Source organism: Gallus gallus, chromosome 4 (genome assembly GCF_016699485.2).
Source record: "Gallus gallus isolate bGalGal1 chromosome 4, bGalGal1.mat.broiler.GRCg7b, whole genome shotgun sequence".
Classification (NCBI taxonomy): Eukaryota; Metazoa; Chordata; class Aves; order Galliformes; family Phasianidae; genus Gallus; species Gallus gallus.
This window is the reverse complement of record NC_052535.1, coordinates 78446652-78464657: the sequence shown is the minus strand read 5'-3', so window position 1 is coordinate 78464657 and position 18006 is coordinate 78446652. Positions and strand designations below refer to the sequence as shown.

At 35.7% G+C, this 18006-nt stretch overlaps 1 protein-coding gene across 1 annotated transcript in view; it reads right to left on the bottom strand.

The window, feature by feature from the left end:
• Nucleotides 1-18006, bottom strand: part of STK32B (serine/threonine kinase 32B) — a 147440-nt gene that overhangs the window by 117533 nt on the left and 11901 nt on the right. Inside the window, exon 2 of the mRNA XM_420796.7 lies at nt 4327-4382. Coding sequence (XP_420796.2) covers nt 4327-4382 — 56 coding nt within the window. The remainder of the gene's footprint in view (nt 1-4326; nt 4383-18006) is intronic.

Here is an 18006-nt window from a genome sequence, read left to right as displayed (position 1 = left end):
CCTGTCACACACACATTAATAAAACATCCTTTTTCTATTTTCCTGTGAATATCATTTGCTGTGCCCTGCTCAAATTGATATCACTGCCTCAGCAGTCCCTGTGGAGATGCTTCAAACTCCATAAAGCGTCACAGTCAGGAGGGGGGAACAGGAACATCCATCTCTGTCTAAGTTGTGGGTCTAAATGCATTCAAGGAACCATCTCTAGTATGTCTTCTCTTCTGAAGTCTCCCTAAAGTGACTCTACATGATTAGCTTGGAGGTAGGCAAGTTGAAAGCTAGGCAGTACAAATCCTCAGTAATTTTGTCTGGATTTAAATTGTGCTTATTTTTAGAAGTCTTGTGTGCAAATATTCTTTTCCCAGAAGGGCTACATGTTTTAGCTGTTACTGTAGGGTTGTGTCTTTTTTATACCCAGGAGAAAGGAACACTGAATTGCTTTCATATCTACAAAGTTAAAAGCAATTAGCCAAAAGTGTGACTTGGAGCCATTTACTCTTAGAACCAAAAGAATAAAACCATAGACTATCACTGCAGGGCTAAGCTACACTTTGGAAAGTCTACTTCTAAACTACCATCACTAATTTCGCCCACATGAAAAAACAGACAACCTACAGATCCAGTCTCATCTGCAGATTAATAGGTTACCTCACACCAAGACTGTCATGGATGAGAGTTCCCATGGGCAGAGCTGGAGAAAGGACATCAGAGTTATACAGAATTAAGCTTGTATGGAATTTCCTACTGGTTTGCTGCCAAAGGTGCACACTGCTATGACTATAGGTAGATTCAGAGAAGCTTCTCCCAAAAGGTGGGGATGGATAAAAAGTTAGACTTTCCCACTAACATGAAGTCAGCAAACCAACAAATCTGCTATGAAGCAGAAAAATCGCATGTCTGTTTTTACACACATACTCTAAAAAGTTAATGATCATTGTTTCAGCCTACAAGGATACTTGGAAAGATTTACACAAAGAGGCTGGAGAATTGATGTCATAAGTTTGAGTTTACACTGTCAGGGAATTCCTTTGAAACAGAAGGATTCATTCCTAGATTCCCCTGAGTGAAGTATGACAGCTGGAGAAGAGGCTGAGCATCTGCTCGGTATCCTTTCATATTAACTCAATCTGAATAAGTAGGTGGTTATACTGCCAAACAATACTAATATTTTCCAGTTGTGTGTTATGTTACTTTAAGGATAACAGGATATTTATTCTGAAATTCTTTGCATATTATTTAGTAAAGTATCCTTGATCAGTGCAGATGTGATTCTGGACTCCCATCTGTTTTACACCGTGGCAATTTCAATTACTTCAAGTCAGGAAGTCACTCTTTTATACAACCAAATTAATCAGAACTAAATCCTATGTCTCAGCATCTTAGACAAATAGGAGAAAGAGTCTGTATATTCTGGTCATAATTTCAATTTAATTTAAGTAGGTCAGATTGCTCAATATACCTGCTTACATGAACAAAGAACTTAAGGAAAAATGGTATTATAATAGCCTTGGAAACCACCTGCACCTGAATACAAATTATTTTGTGGCAGTAAGCCTGCAATTATATGGTTACTGCTGCAGTAAAGAAAAATGATACTTCTTGTATTTCACTCCAAGTCAATTTTGTAGTTATTGGACAGTCTTAAAGTATATAATTTTTGTGATATTTTGGTTGATAATGATGGCTCTACCGACAACAAAACAGATAAATTTAGCCAGATTAAATATGAGAAAATACTTCTAAGGTATGAAATGGCATAAAGAAATGACTATTTAGATCAGTGTTCAGAATTTTTATTTTGTGGATTTTATATTATCCACTTCTTAATTTACTTAGAACAATATTTAATATACAAACAAAAGCTCTGTGAAGTTTTTTTGTTTGTTTGTTTGTTTTTTTCTTTTATCCTAAACTCCTCACAACTACTGTGATGCATCTTTACCTTCCCTACAGAATGTGCTACAGGGGGTGGAAGACTCTACTGCATTAAATGTCCTTAGGAGAAGAATATGTTTTAGTGCAGCTGTTTAAAACAGGCAGCCACTTCTCAGAAAAGACAAGCTTTTGAGATACAGAGCCTTTGATACCAAATGGACCTGGAAATTTCCTATAACAGCAGATGTTATACTCTGATATGAAAATTCAAAGTAGAAGACAGGATGCTGCCTTCTGAAGCTAGCTGGGAGGGACAGAGTGTAGCTGCTGAAGCATTCATCCCCAGTGGAGGAGGGAAGGTGCTGAGAGTTACCTTGAGCTCAGTGCACAAAAGAGAGCTGAGCTGTGAGAGGTCTCTGCCAATAGCAGACACCTCCTGCAGCAATGTCCTGGGGAGGCCTAATGTTGCTGTAGCAACCACAGTAATTTAAAAAATGTTGAAAGACAATATTACCAATAGCAATAAAAAATAAAAAATAAAAAGTAGAGCATGCCTTAAAAATCCTACTGCTCTCAGAAGGCAAAAAAGGCCACAGAGCAGTCATAAAGGCAGAAGGCAGTTTGAGAAAACTGTAATACCTAACAAGGTTTTACATGTTGCAGGATGCTAGAGTACAATAGACCCCAAATAGTAAACAGTCATTCAATACACATTAGAGTCCTTGCATCATTTGTTGACATTTTCTGCTGCCAGGTGCTTCCACAAAGACAGTAATTGGAAAAGTTGCCAGCAATGAGCCGTCTAAATGAATAGCAAAGGCAAGACTGACTCACAGATGCTTGAAATGGTGACTGATTTACCATGTTGTGCTTTTGGCTGTGGTATAATAGGTCATTTTTAAATGGGTTACTTTCTTACCCTGTCTGTGGGAAGAAAAATCAGGTGATTGGCTGGAAGTCTGCATTCGTTTGGGAAAACAAGCCTGTTATGCCAAAGCCTGTTCTGTTGCATTGAAAACTACAAAATAAGAATTTAAGTTTAAAGGGGACCATACACATAAATATCATTCTCTAAGGGTTGTGAAACTATTCCCAAACATACATATTCCCAAAGCAGGTTCACAGGAACACTGCAGGCATATAAACCTCTTAGAAATTTAGTTGTTTAAGAAATATTATAGAAACATTCACAATTGTTTCCTAAATATCATAGCAAAGAGTGGATCAATCATCAACCAACAAGCCTTCGAAAAGCATGTAGGCTTGTGTTAATTTTTCTGCATGTGACAGAAGAGTGAGGGCCCCTTTGAGAACACAAGGACAACAGAGGTGTGAATGGAGAAACTTTAAAGAAGGAGGTGTGCAGGTGATCTTTGTGATAGACAGCATGATTTAAATAAACTTCCTATGACTTACACTGGACCTAACTTCACTACTTGAAAGAACCTCTGTTTGACTTGATTTAATATTTCAGTGATGTATTGTGAAAATAAGCAATTACAAATCCCCAGCTGCCCTTTTAAGGAAATCTTGGCCACCATTTTGCACTGGCAAAACATATTCTCCTGTTTGATTTCCAGAGAGGTCTTCTATTGGAATCTACTGAGGTGAATAAGGACCATGACATGAAGAACCATGTGCTTTTGCACAAAGTATTTCATACTACTGTAAATTGGAAGTTGTTTTTTCCTTTTTTGGAAGGCCAAGAGCCAACAAAATCCTAGGTATGTGTTTAATATACAAATATAGAAGTATTTCTCAAGTATAGTTTAAATCAAGATCTAGATCATTATTGCTTGATCAGTAACTGAAGTTATATTTCACCTCCAAATTTATTCCTTCAAGTAATGGCTTCTAATATTTTTACACTGATTTTCTGCATGGCCTTGTTTTTACCTGTGTTAAAATTTAAAACCTTGTTGCAGTCTTTATTTTAGTAAAAAAGGTCATCTACTCATGTGTAAATAAAACATGAATCTTCTCTGTTTCAGCAAAAGCCCATTGAATTGAACAAATATTTAAGTAATGATCACAATTGCAGTAATTTTATACAGTCCCAAGTGCACTGAATCTACGTAAAGTGTCTTTAAAATGTTACAATAATTTTAAGTACATGAATGATTCCAATGATTTCAGAACAAGATTGCTTGAGTAGACAGTCTAAAAATGTAGACTGCTTCTACTTTTTTTCATGTTCTTGTTTTGGGGACTGATTTCTTAACTTTGCTAATCCCCATTGAAAAGGCTTAATTATTAAAATATTTTTACTCAATTAGCTTTAGTGAATACATTGTAACAGAAAAGTTTATAATGAAAGTCATTATGATTGTGATCAGATGTCCTTGAGAAGCAAGACAACCAAGCTTACATTCCTTTACCTGGTCAAGGATAGAAAAACAAAAATGAATTCTCTATTAAATTTTTAATTACTAAAAATAAATTGATTCTTACCTTTCCAAAACTCCCTTTCCCAATAGCCCGCAATATTTGAAAATGGTCAAAGTTAACTGGAAAATAAAGGAGAGAAGAAAAAGAATACAGTTTGCAAAGTGCTAAGTCAGAATCTGAAATGAGATAAAAGTAACAGCAGCGCTTCCAACTAATGTAATTTGGCCATGTGGTACTTGCATTCTTCCCTTAAAATATGAAGTATATTTAATAGCTAGCAATAGATTTGCATTAAAATAAACACCATTAATTTTAGTCATCAACCAGTGCCCAGTGTCTCCAAAAAGAAACATACCTCTGTCTAATCTAGTAAGAAGATAATATGTTTGCATTACACAGCCACCAATGAAAACTGTTTAGCATTTTCAAGAAGGATTATGATCTATTAAAAGGGTATTGAATAATTCAGGTAAGCAATTCCCATCTGCTAACAGAATATGTAGTGATAATAAGGATAGTATTGTTCCAGTAATCACTGTGTATGGGATGTTTCCCATATTCCGTTATGGTGAAGAAAATTTAACCCATGGTAACCTTAGTAGGATCAGCCCCTATAAACTTTTCCACCTTAATACTAATATTGGTACACATCTGCTACATAATGATAATATTGTAAGACTATTTCATTGATTCAGAATAAGTTTGTCGAAGAAATTTTCATTTTATCATGGCAGTAGAATGGATTTACTTTCACTTTACAAAATCTGGACAACAGAGTCTGCCTCAAACACTAAAGTGGTTCACTGCAAAGGTGAGTAGAGGATTTAATTTCTCAGAAATGTCATTATTGTTGGTGTTGTACGAGACTGAACACAGCATGACCTTCAAATCTCTGATTCACTGGTAAGACTAGTGGTTAAAAAAATCCAGTAGCATCCTTAACAGAATTGATACAGAGTCATTTAAATACAAACACAACGTGTGATAATTTTTTTTACAGCCATTTGCTATAAGAGAAATGCACTTAAATCTAAATTCAGTGAACTGGAGTTGACAAAGTTAACTGAAACTTAACAGATTTTTTTTTTAATTTAATTTAAATTAAAACTTTCCTTTGTTCTTAGCAAAGAAAATAAAGTCATGTTACAAAACATGACTCAAGTTATGATGAAGAAGATAATCCTATAAAACAAATAATACTTTAAATATCTATCAGAAACTTAGATCGGCTCAAGCTAAATGGTGAGGAGAGTGTTGCCAGGTTGATGTACATCAAGCGACTGAAAGGGGCTAAAATCTTATTTTCACTGTTGCAGTGATATCTCATTTATACTACTAATGCCGATCCCTTGAGCTCCCTTCCAACCCCTCCAATTCTATGATTCCATGTGATTTTTTTTTATTTATGCTTGCTTACACTGTCTTCAAGGGAAGATGATTGCCCCTTTCATTACTGCAGCTATAGCAACCATCTTCTTGGTAATTACTGGAGACCAAATCGAATCCAGATCTAACAGATCTGAAAGCAGCAGACTCTCATCTTGAGCAAACAAAGATGGTAATTGTGAACATAGTCACTTAAGGATTTGGATAATAAAATGAAAATGCATAACTTTGCATAGATTAACAAGTTGCTATTGCTGGAAAACAAATTCTGTGCTGAATCACTTAAGAGTTAGGGTTACTTAGGCACCTGGAATAAGAAAGGTTCTCTATCAAAGGCTTGTGTTTTTGTTCTCTGCCCACAGTTTTTACCAGTGGAAGACTGCCTTGTAGTTCTTGTTGGTCAATACTAGTGTGATAAGCAAGATGGTCATTTTAGGAAAATGCCTTACACAAAGACACATCAACACAAACCTTTTTCCCGTAAGCCATCCCTCCCAGGCACATGCCCCAAAAGAGAGGAGTTGCGAGCTTAATGACTGGGATCTTTAAGTGGATCGAGAAGTTTCAGTAGGAATTCAACACAGAATTAAGAATATTCAAATAAATGTGTTCATCTCACTGGTTCCTTCGATAAGTAAAATTCATCAAATTTTTCCTTCAGCACACTGGTGTTCTCTGTCACTCCCTTTCTTTAAAATGTTCTGTTGTTTTCTGTTTCCCTTAGCCAGTTTTAACAAACACTTTCATTAATGAAAGCTTAGTTTGACGTTATTCTTTACCTTACAGCATTCAGGTGAGGCCAGCTCTGAAGCACAACCAGAAATCTGTTGATGAAGTCTGTAAGTGTCTGAATTTAATTCAAATCACATTTCACTGGGACTTGACTATATAATTGTGCTGAAACCTGGCTGGTTTGAAATGTATCAGTTTGATGAATTATTTCATTTATCCCTTTTCATTTTGGAACTAATTTCATGTAAAAGTAAAATTAAGCAATTATTTTTAGCCATTTTTATTGTCTATATAATTTCTATTCTATTTATCTGTACTTTGTTCTCCAGCAGTGTTTATTGCTCTGAGCAATTAGGACAAGTATTTTGTTACTGGAGTTAGTTGTAAATTGAACTTCCCAAAGACAGAAGTGATTAAATGAGGTGTTAAGCCACAAGATTTAACATGGATTATAAAATAAGTGGTTAAGAAACATAACCACAATAATCGATAAAATTTTCTTCATTTTTCTGTTTAGCACTATTAGAAAGTTGGATGTTATAGTGTCAATTCTTCGGTAAGAAAAAATAGTATTTTCTATTTGTAGTTCACCGTTCTGTCAGCCTTATCTAAAATCGAGGTACAGCGATTGTAATTTTTTCTTTTGTACAAGAGGAAAGAAAGATCATTTTAAAGACTGTGCAAGCATGTAAATACAGAAGTCTGAATTTGAAATGAGCCACAGTAGTAGACACTGCAATTTTCTGAAATGTGTTAATTCTCTAAGCCAAGACAACTTGATCTCTTTTGATCATTCAAAAATATGCATAATATGTATTCAAAAACTGGGCAAGTTCTTCTCTTGGGATGTTAGGAAAGGATAATAAAAGAGAAACGTTTGCAATTGAGACCAATGTCAAGTTCAGCTGAGGAAAGGATAAGATGTTTTATATGTCAGTCCCATCAACAGCAGGTCAGCCATATAGAAGTCCTGTTAGCACCACAAGTTCACAGATGAATGGTCAGGCTAAGTTCACTGCCACATTACTGCTAGCCCAGTCATTCTCTTCAAGTGTTTTTAAAGTCCAACTGTCAGAATTTCTGGCTTATTTTGTTCATCACACTTCTTTTTTCTTTTTTTTTCTTTCTTTCTTTCTTTTCTTTTCTTTTTTTTTTAACATTGTGTGTGTACTTTTTCTCCCCTCTGGTGAAAAATCAACACCATAGGTTCAGCACTTATTCTGAGAAGAATTGCAGCTCACTATGACCTCTAGCATTTCCAGTGTTCAAAATATCGTCAAGATCAGACGCTGCCTTTTCCTCTGTGCAAAGACATCACAGATATGGTATTCTTGTCTTCTAAAACATGACATGTCTAACTCTGTTGTGGAGCCTGGTGTTGTAGCTAATGACATTTTTCTAGCAGAAAACCCAGGTGAGATAATGGTGTGGTTGCAGAAGGACATTTTCTTTGCTAACTGTAATATGATTGTTACTCTTTTAAAAATAGTTTGGCATCCCTTACTGAAGAAGAAGAGAACAATTTTCTAACTTTGTGTGAACTTCTTTAATTTCACTACCATAACATAATTACAGGATCTTAGATATCAGCTCTGAACTTGAACTTTTAGTGTATGGACATTTTTCAGAAACCAAAATTAATTTACATTGTCTTCTACTGATATTTCACAAAGGCAAATTCACTAAATGAGATGGTATTAAAAACAAAGTGAGGAAGTTCCATTTCAGTTTCAGTGATTTTCATCAATTTGGAAAAAACAAGATATATTATGTTCTCAGTCCTGCATCTCCCACCAAAAAGAGAAAGTCACCATAAATTAAAAACTGAGGACTATGGAATAAAACAGAAGTATCTGATTAACTAAAGGAGAAACTAGATCAGTGTTTACAATGCCTTTTTCATAATATTAGAGAGACTGCTGGTTGATAATTTCAATAATGAGATATATATATTCATAAAAATTAAAGTGTTTAGTTTATTTCACTTAAGTCACACTCAAATCTTAAGCAAATTCTATTGCACAGCTTCAAGTCTCTGTTAAAAACGTCATCCACAAGTTAGCCCAATGTAGAGCATTTTCCAGTCGCTTAATACTGAACTAAAAAAATCTTCAATGATGGTAACAATGCCATATGAGAAAATAATATTTTTACCCTTTCAATTGCAGTTTTACAAACCTAAAACATTCTAGTGTTACCCAGCACCTGTTCAAGTGTAAATTAAGTCTTGCTTAGGAGGCTATATGTATATCAGGTTGATTCTATATAGAGCTGACATCTGCTATTCTTCCTGCAATTGAAGAAAATTTATAGCATGTATATGTGGTTACTCCAAACACACTAAACTTTATCTGGAATAACTTTGCATCTACAGGAGAAAATATCCAATCCAAATTCATTAAAACACAGATATACACATTCTTTGCATCATAGAAAAGAAATGAGCAGGTCTTCAATTAAAAAGAAACAAACAAACAGTTAAAAAATTAAGAATTTGATAAACCTTGAGAGCTAAATCCAACCATTGTCCTTCTCTAGGTGATACCCACTGATTTATTTGGTTTTTGTGGCAGCAGCTAAAAGCTGAACGACACTTAAGACATTAGAAAGTGAAGAGTAAAGATGTGTTTGTAACTCAAATTGCATTTCAAGATTTACTCTCAACTGATCTCAACAGAAAACAAAACCATGGAAATGTGATACAGCCATCAGCCCAAGGAAATTGATTTTTAAGTCTTGGGTGGTGTGGTTCTGTTTCAGACAGTTTAATGCTTCCTGCTTCTGGGTGAATCAGAAAAACAGTAAGAACTAAATCAGATTTTCTCTCTAGATCTGGCCTGTATGGTTTACTGCTTTAGACTCACTGGACAGCAGTGCTTTTAGGATTCCAAACTAGTTCTGCAGTCTTCTTTACATGTGCCTCCTGTTCAGACTCTCCAGCCTTTCCCAGAGTGAGCCACAATTCTGTGCTGACAGGATCTCAGTAGGACTTGGCAACCTTCAAACCTTGTTAGGATTGCAGTACTAATAACTAAGTAGATACTGTCATATACATTCAGTACTCATGATGGAGTCACCAGCTTGGATGGACATAGAAGAAATATGAAGAGTGCTTAGAAATTAGATTAAGGTGCGTGAGTTGGTTAGAGTAGTCATAAAGAGCTGCATTCCATCATGATTTATTGATGACAAATGCACTCGTGAAGAAAGATACTGTTTAAATTAAGTATTGAATTAAATAAAAAATGAATTTTTGCTGACAGAAAAAACAGCTGCATCTTTGAGGTAAGCAAAGAATCCAAAATCTGTATAGATTCATCAGGTTTATCGGTGGAATGAGCCATCCCTATGCATTAATTGACTTTGGAGCATACTAATTAGAAAGAGTTACATAACTGAAGGACAACAGAAAAGTAGCTTCAGAGCTGATTTTATCTCATTAATGATGAAGCACAGCATTTTCTATCATTGTGTTTAGGGGCTTTGCATTTAAATTGCATTACAATGGCTCAATTCTTCAGACTTAGTGTTTTAGTCTCGATATAAGCTGCTACTAATTATTACGTTAACCACTTTTTATAATTAGACAGAATTTACTTGCAATTAGAGTGGACTTGAATGTCAGAAAAATGTAATTCATAACTCAGCTAATTTTGCTTTGAATTTAAAGACACATTTCAGCCTGATCACGTTTTGCAACTGAACATATAGAAAAGGTAATTCTTATCTCTTGGGAAATTCTGATACTTGAACATTAGTCTACTCTCAGAAAAAAAAGAAAAATACTTTTAATGGAGCAGAATAGTCACGACCATTCATTTTAAAAGTAACTTTCTTATGTTATCAATTGAAATAATTTTTTTGTTTTAAACTGATACCATTTTTGCATTCTAAAATATCAGAAGCAGTTCACAATGGTCAACTTCCACCCTGCTACAACTCCAGTCAAAGAAATTCAGAACAAAGTCCATCTTGCAAAACCAAATATGCATTTCACCTCCCTCTATCTAAATGAGATGTTTCTATGATACTGAAAAACTGCGATTTCAGACTTCGTAATAATCCACAATGGTTTCTTTAATGGTAGATCAGTACTAAGATTTACTCCTTGTGATGATGACCATGTCTGATCATCTATGATAGATATCTGACTGGACTACATCTTCCATCAGCTAAGTAAACTCTTACCACTTGCATGACACACACTGTTCACTTAGAGGTGACTGTGTTGGTTAATCAGACACAAGATTTTTGTCTATGGGTGGGAATGGCAGTATCAGATGCCAACATCTTTGGAGGAGAAATGTAGTATAACTTTGAAATGACACAAAATGAAATCATTCTGAAAAGGTAAATTTGAATTTCATTCCAAGCGATACAAACAGCTTTGTTTTCACAAGACTTTTTTATTTTGTTTTAGTACAGGAAATTAACAGCATTTTGATATTGCATTAAAGTAAATTTCCCTTTAAAAAATAGTTTCAAAGGTAGTAGATTGAGATAGTTAGCTTCATAGGGAACTTACAGCACTCACTACTGCAGGAAAACTTATGAAAGCAAATAGTGTGTCCCAGCAGTGTATGGGGGAAATCTGCAAGCAACTTCACTGTTTAGGTAACTGAGAAAGATGCCAAATCTGAGCAGTTTGAATGGAACCAGAATCCTGCTCACTCTGTTCAGTGGAAAGCAATTTATTCATTAGGAAAACAAACAAACAAAAAGTTAAATCAGTTAGCCAATTTATGGTAGTACAAATGATACTGAATAAGCCAAGGAACCTCTGATCCAGTGCGAGGCAGTGTCATTCAGCACAGGGGCAGTGACCTATAGAAGACACTGTAAAAGAGCCAGAAAGAATTTTTTTTTTTTATTTTACTTTTTTACTTTTTACTTTAAGAAAGTAAAACTAAGATGGTCTAACGGGATCATTTATGTCAAATTACACATATCATATAATCATCACTTCCAGTCTGTAAAACTCACTTTTTGTATGTTATACTTTTACAGTTATGTTTTGTTGTTGTTTCAATACAGAAGTAGAGTTCAAACACTCATCCCTGTCCCATTAAATATGCTGGCTATCATTCTTCTATTTTCTCCTCAGACTTAAGCAATCAAAGGCAATAAAGGTGAAGACAGATTTAAGTCATTCTGCTAAGCAGCTGTTTTGCCTCAGACATCAGTCTCAGGAAGAGAACCAAACTTCCTTCTAAAAATAAATAGAAATAATAACATAACATACTATACAAGAAAGATTTGAATTAACATAGTCTAAAGTACAGCTGCTATTATTTGAAGACAGAGTTACTCATTTAATCTAATGAATTTGAAATTATTTCTTATTAAGAAAACAAACAAAATATTGAATAGAGGTGATAGCTAGGCAGAAAAGAGAGGACATCAAATATGTGTTATTTTTGCAAAAAGTCAGCTATACCCTCTAGCCCAAGCTGATAGCATGTCCTTGTAGGCAGTGCAGTATAAAATAGGAAAGAATGACCATCTGTTTAACTTCACCGTTGATGATATGAGCAGCAAAAATTAGCACAGAATATTATATATGACAAGGTCTTCAGAAATCCCAATGATTATTAGTGGTTCAGCCAACAACCAAAGTGAACCTCCCATGAGAGGTACCCAAGATTTAAAATAACAGTGTCTGAAACAGCTCAAAAACAAAAGAAAAAAGAAAAAAAAAACCACAAAATACAGTAGTGGGAAGCATGAATGGAAACTTATACTGCAAAAAGGCAGTTTATAATTATTCCTGTCCCAGAATAGTGAACAAAGGCATCAGCAAGTTCAGAAAAGGGTAGAATTGTAAAATAGTGAAGACCAGAAGAGGAGAAGAGACAGACAAAGAGATCTGTGCAGTCAAAATGTTGAAGGTGAACAACAGACAAGACATTCTTCTAATGCTACTTCCATGCCCATGGGGGTGGAGGAGTACCAATCAGATCAAATTGGTCTGAAAACAGTAATTTGGTACCACAGACTGAGAGCACGAGATTGAGTGCTGATGATGGGCCATCAATTTAGAAGGCCTTGATCCTGTGGATCAGGTTAGTGTAATCCTTTTGCAACATTATTTTGAAGCAAAATTTCTCAATAGCTCACTGGTCTTCTGACATCATGATGACTAGTCCATACATCATCTATACACCGACCTGAAAAGATTAACGTGGACTTCAAATTCAGGGGCTTTCACTTTTAAGTTAAACAAAAGAAGCAAAAGGAATTTGCAGTGCCAAGTCTACTACTGTTTTTCAACAACTAGCAAATAACCACAGATTGTTATGAATGGCCTAGGGCTAGGGGATGATAGGGACTTTATGTACTGAGGTATAATTCAGTGCTATGAAAAATAATATACAAAGCCAGATATTTCTCAGAATGGACTGAAACATATATATATATATATATTTTGCCTTTGCTACATAGCCATAATTGGTGGGTATCAATGAGGCAGTTTAACTGCACCAGCCTGAGCCCAGATAAGTTTTGGTGGTAGCTGGGAACAGTTATGCATTTGTGTAACGGGGGTGCTCGCATCTTGTGCGCAGAATTCATTGTAACTGGCCATCTGAAAGTACATGATTCTCTCTCCAGGTAGGCTGGCACTGGATCTATGTGACATGAAGAACTGATATTATTAGGTTATTAGGTTTAGTGTGTTCAGTAATAATGGCCATCAGTTGCAATTTAATTCCATAGCCTGTCCCTCGTTGCCACGTACAATAATTAGGATTTAGTTATACAATGTCAAATCTTCAGGATAACTATAAGTTAGTTTACCATAATGGAAGATTTTTGCAATCACTTTAGGTGTATCTACATTCTATTTGCATATAACATTCAGGTAACCTTTTTTTCCCTAGTCTAGAGAAGTTTCTTTTGCATAGACTACATTCTTTAGCGAAAAGTAATTGGAACTTCTGATATCATACTAGTCACTCATCCAGGTGTTTTACTATAAAACAGTAATTTATGAAATTTTACCATTATAAATTCACAAGTCAGTAAATTTTATTTATTTATTTTTTTAAGATCAGTGAACATTTTAATGAAGTTGCAGTGAAAGCAATTCTGTTTTGCTACAGGACAGAGCTTTAATTCAGAAAAGTGGTTAAGCTAGTATCAATACTTGAAACATCAAAGATCATCAAGGAACTACTGAACAGATGTACTAGACCATGTCACTGCCAGAGAGTAGCTGATAAGGCTTTATGAGTCTCTGTGCTGGTCATAGTTCTTTCAAAGGATAAAGTTGACATCAGAGCTAAGGAATGAAATTTCATAACCTGCTCAAATACAAAATATCTTTAAGAGTTTTCATAACAATACATAACTCCATTTTGATTAGAAAAGTGGGTTCCTGACTGATGATATTGCCTACTTATGACTAAGATGACAAAAAGAATCTCTGTAATCTACTGCTAGAAGAAATAGGTTGACAACTATGTCCAACAGAAAATGTACTTCTTAACAGAATATATTGCTATAATACAAAAAGCCTATGTTCCACTTTAACAATTATAGATTTCCCCAGGAGATCAGGAAACACATAACAGAATAAGCAGCATCTTTTTTCAACTAGAAAGTGGGAATATTCTCCTCCCACAGAGTTACTATGAGGATAACCTCATTAATAACTGAACTGGAAGGCCGAGGGAAGTTGCTATGGGAATACAGCGTCAAATTTCAGTGGACCAAACAGTTTTCTCCTATGATAAAATTCACCAGCCATCCTCGGGTGGAGAACAACTATTTAAACAAAATTATCATCAAAATCCTCAGTGAGGCATCAGTCAATTTTATCCACATGGAGGCCTCTATAATGCCAGGGAAAGTGGGGTAAGAAACCCCTTTGCTTTAGGCTTCTTTGTGTGGTGGCTCTAAGACTACTCTTCTTTCTGATAGGATTTCAGAGAATGAGTTTTGGTGCTGTGTTAGTGGGAGGTTAGGAAATCACATGAACAAGATTTTATCCAAACATCTAGGCAAACTACGAGCTGCTGTCCTCTTTTCCTTCTAATTTCAGGTCCCTTTCTGTCTCCAAAACTGGGTCTGCAAAAATTACGTTTTTTTTTTTTTTCCCCCCAAACCACAATTACAAATAGAACCATGGCAGTAAATAAGGATACTAAAGGGTGAGAATGATTCATGTTTCAGTTGAGATTCTCCCATTTAGTGTTTTTAAGCCCAAACAAAACCCACAGGTGTCAAAGGAATAATGCCAGTCCTAACTCATAGCAAAAGTATGCCTGAAGTGTGGGTGGAGCAGTGGACATGATATTTGCTTGCCATTGTAAGGTTACTGCTCATTAGTTTGGTAACAGAGGTGCTCCCTCCAAAGAAAAAATCTTTCAAAAGAAGTGGTAAGACCTGCCAGATGTAAAAGTGGCTGTCCGGGTCTGATTTATCTTTTGGAATTTGAAAATAGTGTCAAAATAACAAGAATTTCCAGAACAATTTCTGAAGATGTCCAGGAACTTGTATCTCATGGCTCTTGCAAGAATCAACTTTAAAAATTTCTGATATGACTTGGAGCTCTGAGGACACCATTTAAGGCTACCAGATCATTATCATCTTCACTTGCCTCTCTCCCACCATCACCTTGCTATTGGTTCAGGAGACCCATTGCAGCTGGAGTCTGGATCTAGCCACTGCAAAACCAACTACACGAAACAGAACTGTGAGGAGCCTGGCTGGGACCCATCCTGTCTTTGCTGAGCTGTGCTTCACCTGAGCTAGGCTGTGGTTACATCCATGTCTGGTTATGAACCTTATCCACCATTTGGAATCTTGGACCTTGCTTTCCATCACTTACCTTCACTGCTCATCTAACTTGGGGACAGTAGGCTGCACCTGTGTTGATGAGGCCACCACCCCTCCCTGTTCCTACTACACAGTGCCATTTTCAGTCTGGACAAGTGTTTTACAGTAATGGGATAGAACAGCAGGTAGCAGAGTTGTACAGCAGTAACTGAGGACTCATGAAGACTCATGAGTAGCATGAGGACTGGAAAAAGGAAAATTGCTCCTGATTATGGAAAAGAGAAGTGTTTAAACTGGTAGAACAGATAGCAACTACAATTAAGAGGCAGTGCTCCCATATGACAAAGTTAAAGAAAATTTCAAGTACTGCATTACTGCATGAGCATAAAGAGCCTTCAAGTCCTGCAGAATCTAGATGCCTGTTATACCAGCCAGATTTCCATCAGCTTTTAAGATGCTGATTTCCATTAACTCCATCCTTTAGACCACCCATAGTCACCCATCATCGGCAATGAAATGAATTTCACTATGTAAGTGAGCAACTGAGCTGCATCTCACTCATAGGTATCATAATTTTTGAAAACTATATTTCTAAACAAAAATGAAGTCCATTTTAGGAATGGAAACCTAAGTCCAAATCTGAGATTCTGGAAGTGACCTGAATCTTTCTTTATAGTTTTAATTTTGACATGATTTGAAGCTGAAAAGTACCTGGCTTTTTATTATAGCTAGAATTCTTACTATTTCACTGTACAAATCATTTGATTTCATAAGAATCACTTCATTTTGTCTGCCATTTTGAAGTAAAAGCTCTTGTGGGACTCCCAAAGGCTTTTTACCTACCTGTTCAAAGTGAAACATTTGTCAAATCTGAACGCATTCCAACAGGATAACATGATCAATAGTTCCCAAGTAGAGTTGAAACAATGACCTAAATTAGTAGGTAAATTTAATATTTAATATAACATTTCTATTTTTACTTTTTTGTGTGTGTGACTATTTCTTTCAAGGTGGATAGAAAAGGTAGAAAAAAAAGAAATTACATACTAGCAGCTATATTTAATTCATAAAGAACCTGCAGAATGCCACTGCAAGCCAAATATTTTTATCTAAAGGTTTGCAGATAAATATTTTGTGATGAAATTGGTAGTTTTGATATCGAGACTGAATAAGATGGATGGCTGCTGTACATACAATGGCCATCTAACTGTGGCAGTTTTTGATTTGGAGCTCATTACTTATTCTCTCATCATTGCACCACTTACCTCTGGGGAGTCCTTCCAGTGATAATATTGAGATAGTTCCAGCCTGATACAAGTATGCTTATTTACACACCACAAGCAATTACGTCAAAGTTGATAGACCCAAGCATTGTTGAAAACAGTAAATATGAATAAGAAAATTGGGGCCTTTGTCTGAAACATGAAAAAAATTAAAGTAAGCTTAGATACAGTCACAAAACAAAGCAAATCCACCTCATCTCCACTCTGTGGCTCCATGTCAGCTGGCACCAGGGTGGCTGAGGACCGGAGGACTTCAGACCAAACATAGTTCCCAGATTTATAGCTGGGGGCAAGCATTAACAGCAGGTCAGTAGTCTCTCTCAGCCACAACTTAATTTATAAAGACTTATGTTATATCACCACACAACAGGAATGAATATAAAGATTCATTTGATCTAGGGGACGTGTTGCTAAATGGTATTAATGGAAATAACTTCTAATTTTAACAGCGAAAATTATTAGCTGCAGAGCACAAACAGTGAACAGCAGAGGATAAAACTGTTCAATGCAGCAGAAGGTTTGTTACTTGTAATGCTGAAACATTTGGTGCTATTAAGTGTGCTCATACCAATTCTCTACAATCACAGAAATAGAATCTCAATTTTATTTATAGACGTTAGATGAAAACAGTGAATATTGGTAATCTGTTCTAGAGTTCTCTACCACATACACCAGATATGTTTTGACGAGACTAATGTACATACATAAAAATATATGGAGAGAAAGAGAGCAAAAGAGAGGGATGATTAATATAAGTATACCTATATTTTCTTAACTAGAATAATACTGTGAATTAGTAGCTCAAAGCTTCCTCTGGTTGTTTTTTATGGAAAAAAAAAAAAAAAAAACACTAAATAGTCTTACTTCTTCACAGTACAAGATGAAAAACTTTCAGAATAACAAGAAGGAAAAAAGAACAGTTTCTTTTCTAGCACCAAATGTATATGGTTCTTTTTGGTTGGTAGGTTTGGATTTTGTCTAGGTTAATCAACAAACAGATGGAAAAAGGTCAGGAAATTAGCTTAAAGTCACTAGAGACTTGAAGAAATTTGTTCCATGTGATAGTGATCATCATTTTTCCCTGAGTGATCTGCTGTGCTGTATTTTCTTTTTCTAAATTACATAGGTCACTCCAAAAGTAATGCCTCTTATTTATTTCCATGGAAACTACAACAGATACAGAGAACACAAAAACACTATTTGATAATGCAAATTCTCAGCTACAAACACTTTTGTTCCACATAGTAACCACCATTAGCTGTGCATTTTAACAAGCAATGAACAAGAGCCTGCATGCCACACTTGTAAAAATCTGTACCAGCAGAAGTGACTCACTATTTCATGGCTGCCATGATGGTGTTGTTGCTAAGAAGATGTTGCCTGTTCAGTCTATCTTTCATTAGCCCAAAGAGGTGGAAGTCATAAGGCACAAAATCCAGACTATATTGTGGCCATGGTAGGACAGCCCAGCCAAGATTGGCAATGTGCTCCATAGTCTTCAAAGTGGTATGAGGCCTGCAGTTGTTTTGTTGCAAGATAAAGATCGATTTCTTCTCTGGCCTGA